The 6,856-nt window shown below is 46.5% G+C and overlaps 1 protein-coding gene across 1 annotated transcript in view; it reads right to left on the bottom strand.

Moving 5' to 3' along the window:
* Positions 1-4,405: 4,405 nt before the first annotated feature.
* The window catches only part of cacng2 (calcium voltage-gated channel auxiliary subunit gamma 2), a 105,778-nt gene continuing 103,327 nt past the window's right edge, over positions 4,406-6,856 (bottom strand). Inside the window, 2 exon segments of the mRNA XM_033013106.1 lie at positions 4,406-5,717; positions 5,719-6,133. Of these exon segments, the coding sequence (XP_032868997.1) occupies positions 5,600-5,717; positions 5,719-6,133 (533 nt within the window). The 3' untranslated portion in view covers positions 4,406-5,599.

Here is a 6,856-nt window from a genome sequence, read left to right as displayed (position 1 = left end):
AGTGAATGGCAGTGCTGGCTGGAAGGGCTGTATGGCCTACTCCAGCACCTATTGTCTATTGTTATATTCAGGTTGCAGTGTGCCAGAACCAAGTTTCTGTCCACTTTTCAGGTCAGTCCACTTTCTCCGTTCTGCTTTCCTGTTTCCAAATGGCCTGTGTGACACACAACTCTGGCTTCCGAACCTCCACCACGTTCCACTGCCATGGAGCAGCGAGCTTGGATCCTCTGGGTCGTGTGCGGGCAGGTGGGACTGGTGTAGATGGGGCAAGCTGGGCCGAAGGGCCTGTTTTCACACTGTAAGACTCTACGACTCCAGTTGCCCCAGAAGCCAGGGAATGGCAACTCGTTCTCCCGATGCACTACCCAGGGAGGCTGGATGGAGCTGAAGTCATTCAGATGATGCATCGCATCCAAGGCCCAGCCTCAGGTCAACGTTGAGAAACCTTCAACGAAGAGCAGCGCAATCTTCACTTGAGCAACAGATTGTTAGGCTGTCATCACTTTTGCTGTTTTGGGAGATCAAGGAGTTGCAATATTGGCAGCTGTGTTTCCTATTTTAATGGTAAAAAAGTAAATCACTGCCTTCAAGGCCTCTAGTGGTGTCTTGAGGTCCAAGGAGAAAAGTGCAAGCTTCATATTCAAAGACGTTCCCTGCTGTTGTATGTGGTGGGGAGAGTGTGTCATGTCTTCTGTTGTTTTTTTTAGTTGGCGTTGGTTTTCCCGTTGCAGTCCCTGCGCAAGTTTCCCAAAGTTAACTTCTTCCTCCTTTCTCCACCTAAACCTCGATCACCCACCTTGTCGATCTCCTCTTCCAACCCTTCCCACCCTCCGTTGAGTTTTTACCCAAGCTGCAATCTAATGCCCCTGTCCCACTTAGGAAACCTGAACGGAAACCTCTGGAGACTTTGCGCCCCACCCAAGGTTTCCGTGCGGTTCCCGGAGGTTCCCGGAGGTTTTTGTCAGTCTCCCTACCTGCTTCCACTACCTGCAACCTCCGGCAACCACCTGCAACCTCCAGGAACCGCACGGAAACCTTGGGCGGGGCGCAAAGTCTCCAGAGGTTTCCTAAGTGGGACAGGGGCATAAAACGCTCTAGGCTGGAGGCCGTAAGAAGGGTCCCGCACCAAAACGTCACCAGACCAATTTCCCTCCACAGAAGCTGCCTGACCCGCTGAGTTCTTCCAGTACTTTGTGTTTGGCTCAGGATTCCAGCGTCTACAGGCTCCAGTTCTTCACTGTGCTCACTCCATAGCGTGAGGGGACCGATTTTGTGCGCAGGGCACCGTAATCAACACTAAACACCTCTGGTAGCTCAGAAAACTGGTAGTCAGGACTCTTGAACTAGATCTTCAAGCCGTGAAATGTTGATGTGTGCATACCACCGACAGAAACACACACACACACACACACACACACACACACACACACACACACACACACACACACACACACACACACACACACACACACACACACACACACACACACACACACACACACAGTCAATACTACCCTTGTTTGTGGACTCATCCGCACAACTAATCTTTCTCTCACTCCCAGTCTCCAATGCACATTCAATCTTGTTCATGCATATACAAAGCCACGCACTCACACACATACTTCCCTTTCTCCCATGCACAAAAATGCAGAGAAACACACACACATATACAAACTCGCACACGCACACACACGGTACGTCTCTTCCTCTCATGCACGGAAATGCACACACGCATACACACACATATACACATACAAACTCGCACACACACGCACTCACACGCACAGTATTTATTTTCCTCTCAAGCATAAAAATATACACATACACACACACATACACACATATACGCACGCACACATATGCACGCACACACAGACATGCACACATGCGCACACACACATGCACACACACACACGCAGGCACACACACATACGCACGCACACATATGCACGCACACACATGCACAGGTACACACACTTGCACACGCACACACACACACACGCACATACACATATGCACGCTCATATATGCACGCACACACACACGCACGCACGCACACACACACACACACACACGCTCGCACACACACACACACAGCACACACACACACACACACACACACACCCCACACACACACACACGCACACATGCACGCACGCACACACACACACACACACACACACACACACACACACACACAGGCAGAGCAACAACTTAACGGCAACATAGACCCACAATCAGCAACACTTTATATTAAAAAACATGGGCCCAAATGTAGTGCACTGCCACGAGTCACAGTGTGATGTTTTAATGCAGAATACAGCCCATGGCACGGGACACAGGCTCGGGAATAAGTGGAGGCCATGACAACGGAGGGCAGAGAGTTGAATGGAGTGATGGGGGAGCAGGTATAGAGCATGGAAGATAGATACAAAAAGCTGGAGTAACTCAGCGGGACAGGCAGCATCTCTGGAGAGAAGGAATGGGTGACATATCGGGTCGAGACCCTTCAGACTGAGGACAGGGAGGGGGAAAGGGGAGATATGGAAGGGAGCATAGAGAATGTGAGATGTGAAAATAACAGATCAAAGGAGACAATGCTCAAGGGAATGTAGAATGGTTGATTTTTTGACTGAGGGGAAGGTGACAACGAGGGGTACAAACAGTAAAATTAATCAGTGGGACAGTGGAACTAGTGGGGGAACTAGGGTGGGGGAACAAGGTATAGATCATTGATAGGCACAAAATGCCGGGCCAGGCAACATCTCTAGAGAGAATGGGTGATGCTTCGGGTCGAGACTCAAGGATTGAATAGGAGGAAATACAGAACATGAGAGACGATTAGAATTGAGGAAGGAAAAATAATTTAATGAAAAAGATAAAAGGGAGAAAATAACAGACCAGAGGGAAAGGATGGAGAGCTGGAAGAACCAAGGATTTACTCAGGATGAGGAGCCGCTGGTTATTGCCTGCGCTCACTGCCCATCGCTCGTTGCCCTGGCAACGGGGTTCACTGTGAGGCCCCACTTGTCCATTTCAATGGGCATTTGAGCATCAAACAAACAGAAATGGTTCACTCCTGCCCCCGATGGAAGGGACCTTACCATTCTTACTCAACTGAACTGGTAGAAACAAGGAACTGCTGATGCTGGTTGACAAAAAAAAAGGACGCAAAGTGCTGGAGTAACTCAGCGGGTCAGGCAGCATCTCTGAAGAAAAAGGATGAGTGACGTCTCAGGTCGGACCCCTTCTTCGATATATGGTTGGACCAAGGCTAGACATGAATAAACAGAAAGTGTGCGACAAAAAGAGTTGTGAATTGTGAAGCCAGAGGAAGGAATGCAGGGGGAAGGGGAGAAATGGGTGTGCGAGACCAGGTGGGTCGGTGAGGTGATGAGTCCCCCGACCCGAAACTCCACCTATCCATGATCCCCAGCGATGCTGCCTGACCCACTGAGTTACTCCGTCACTTTGTGCCTTCATCTGAACTGGTGTTGGACTCAAATCCATCTTCCCAATGAGAGTGATCCCTTACCTGTCCTCTAGAGGGGGCCATCGAGCCCATGGCTGCCACATTGGGGAGAAAGCAGTGGAAAGTATCAACTTTGTCAATGCCTGACTTAAATAGAAAAACGACTGGCCTTACAAGGTACAAGAAGGAAGGGAACCATGAGAAACAATCGAAGCCTTGCCAGAAGTACAATTCTATCTAACTCAACAGTGAACTGGCCGGCCAACTCAGCCAATTGGTACAAAAGGATTGGACCACACTTGCCCTCTCAACCATTGCCCTTTCACCCCTTGCCCTCTCACCCCTGCCCTCTCACACCCTGAGACGTGGATGGCTCCTAAGAATAAAATAGGGATTAATTTATTAAAAAAAATCACAAAGGTTCTTATAAAAGATTTTATTTGAATGTCTCAGGTTTTTAACAGTCTGCAAACAAAAAAAAAAGAATGATAACAATTGGGATAAATCAAAGGATTTGATTTCTCCCTAAGAAGTGAATTGATAATTACAATTTAAGCAATCTCATTCTCGTTTCCTTAATTATTTATTTTTCACGGTAAATCTCTTGGTCACAAGAAAGTCTTTTTAAAATCTCGTTAAAGATTTGCCGACAAATTGATTCATCTCACTGAGAACTGTATGTATATATTTTTACAATTTCCAAAATTCTCCTCCAGTGATACTTTTATTTCAGAGTGACATCAATCCTTCAATTCACTTAAATTCTTCCACCGGAGAGTGTCATTGTAATAACCATGTTATTTTTTAATATTCTTATCGAGGCTCTTTCTGACATTAAATTTAAAGGTTTCGTTTTTTTGCCTTTGTCCAAACCATAGAAAATGGGTTTTTTTTCCCTCCTGATCATTTTTGAAAAAAAAAATATATGAAAGCTTTTTTTTTAGGTAAATTTTATTCATTTTTAATTTTTTTTTCTTTTTTTTTAAATCTGGCGTGAAATGAATGGAATGACACAGCACACTCACACAATAGGTTTTCCTGATTTAAAGAGGTCACTGGTGCCAACTCTCCCTCATCCCTCTCGTCTTCTCAAACACACTTCAAGTAAAAACCTTCCCAAATTGGAATTGTTCTTCCGAGCATTAAAAAAACGCAATCCTTATAATTTGGCTGGAGATACGTTGTACCCTCTTCGCACTATCTTCCCTTCCCCCTCAACTGAAAATTCGTGCTCTCTGTACAATATTCAATTAAAAAAAATTTATCCTTTATTTTTCATAGTTTAAAAAAAAATTCTTTGTTTGAAATTCTTGATTTGAGCTTTTGATCGGAAGAGGAGAGTTGGTGCCCATCCATTGCATGCAAGTTTCTCAAATCCACATCTCCGTCACTCTCTTGTAGAATGTCTTTTAAAAGAATATATATCTTGTTTTTTTTTTCCTTTTACTTTCCCTTTTTGATGGGTGGTCGATCCAGTCAGCAGCTGAGCAAGTTAAAAACGGATGTTTCCTCGTTGGTGTCCTGATTCAACGTCTTCCCTTTCACCCCGCCTAGTGTCACAGCAAAGAATGAATTGCCATTGCCGTGTTTTTGTAAAAATGTCTTCTTTAAAGCTCTTCACCTTTAAACAAGGGAGATAATGTCCCTTTTTCAAAGTCAGCACTCCTGGTGAGGTATAAGGCAGGTGGGGTGGGGTGGTGGGTTGGGTGGAATGGAAGCATTTTCGACAATAAAGAGCGCTGAAAACATTTAATAAATGAAAACAAATCCTCCTCCTCCGTCTCCCTCGCTCTCTCTCCCTCTCTCCCTCTCTCTCGCTCTTTTCAATCCATTCTCTGGAGTTCAGGCCCAAAATTCTTTGTTCCACGCGTCTCATTTCTAGTTTCTCTCCCTCTCTCTCCTCGTTTTCGGTTTAAAAATCTTTTTTTTTTTTGACAAACTTTTTGCATTGTTTTTTGCAATGGAATTCGGGTTTTCATGCAATAACTTTTAATATTTTTATTAATCCGTTTTTGTAAATTATTAATTTCCCCCCCCCCCCCACTCTTTTTAAATTCTCTTTGCCCTCTCTCTCTCTCTCTCACTTTCTCTCCGTCTCCCTCTCCCCTTTCCTCGCCGATCAGCTCGTCACACAGGCGTTGTTCTTCGGTTGACCGTGTTGGTGTGCAAGGAGTCCTTAATGTCTTTTTGGATGCAGTTGTGGACCTGTAGGAAATTGTGGTCCCGCTCGGAGTTGTAAGGTGGCAGTGGAGGTGGTGGTCTTCAGGGGGTCTCTCGTGAGGGTGTACATGGATATCTCGGTCGACGGCAGCGTGTTGAAGCCTTTGAGGCCGACGGGCGAGGGGTCTCTGGAATGCGACGGCTCCGTGGAGCGGGAGCTCGATCGACTACGCCGTCTGTAGCGGTACCGGTAGCTGGGGATCCGGGTGATGGCGGAGGACTGCAGGTAATCCGTGGATCTCGTCCCTGCCCTGATCTGTTTGTGTCTGTCAATGAACATGTGAACGGCGAGCACGCCCACCATCTCGGCGATGATGAAGGAGAGCGCTCCAAAGTAAAAAGACCACCCGTACGAGTAACTGTTCTTTTTGGAGTCGCTCTTTGCCGGGTCTCCCGCGTTGGCTGATATGTACACGATGATTCCGATGATGTTACTCAACCCTGCGGCAGGAGACGGGAAGATATAAAGAGGGGGCAGAAACAGTAGTTATTGACATTCACGTTAAGAGAAATACAGGTCGCTTGGCTATACCATACAATTCGATACAATACCATACGATACCATACGATACAATACGATTCGATACCATACGATACGATATAATACAATACGATATGTTACGGGGTACAAGAGCGGAACTCGCTATCAAAACATGGAGGGGACGGGGGACACAATTTTCTTGGCGGCCACGCGCGCATGCGCGCACTCACACACACGCGCGAGGCTTCGGAGGCTCAACCCAGCGCTAAAAACGGAGATTTTAAAATCGGGATCACAAAAACTTAGGGGGGATGGCCCCCACCTCTCAAAACATGGGGGGGACGTGTCCCCCTCTGGCCCCCCCGGGTTTTCCGCCCCTGACGGGGTGGAAGATTGCAACCTTCACGTGGTCCGCCCTGTTTCGACGAATGCAATCAACCTGGCGTGCACAATCAAATAAGATCAAATAGAACCGGTTGTCCTACAACTTTGGGCTGTGCACGCCATACGCAAGAAGAAGAAGATACGTTACGATATCATACCATACCATACGATACAATATGAAACGATACGATACAGTACGATAGAACTTTATTCATCCCAGGAGGGAAATTGATCTGCCAACAGCCATAAAACACTAAAATGCAAAATACAAGATGAGTGGAAAGCATTGGGGATGTGCA

This window comes from Amblyraja radiata, chromosome 38, assembly GCF_010909765.2.
Source record: "Amblyraja radiata isolate CabotCenter1 chromosome 38, sAmbRad1.1.pri, whole genome shotgun sequence".
NCBI lineage: Eukaryota > Metazoa > Chordata > Chondrichthyes > Rajiformes > Rajidae > Amblyraja > Amblyraja radiata.
The sequence above is the reverse complement of the archived record's forward strand: the minus strand, read 5'-3'. Positions and strand labels throughout refer to the sequence as shown.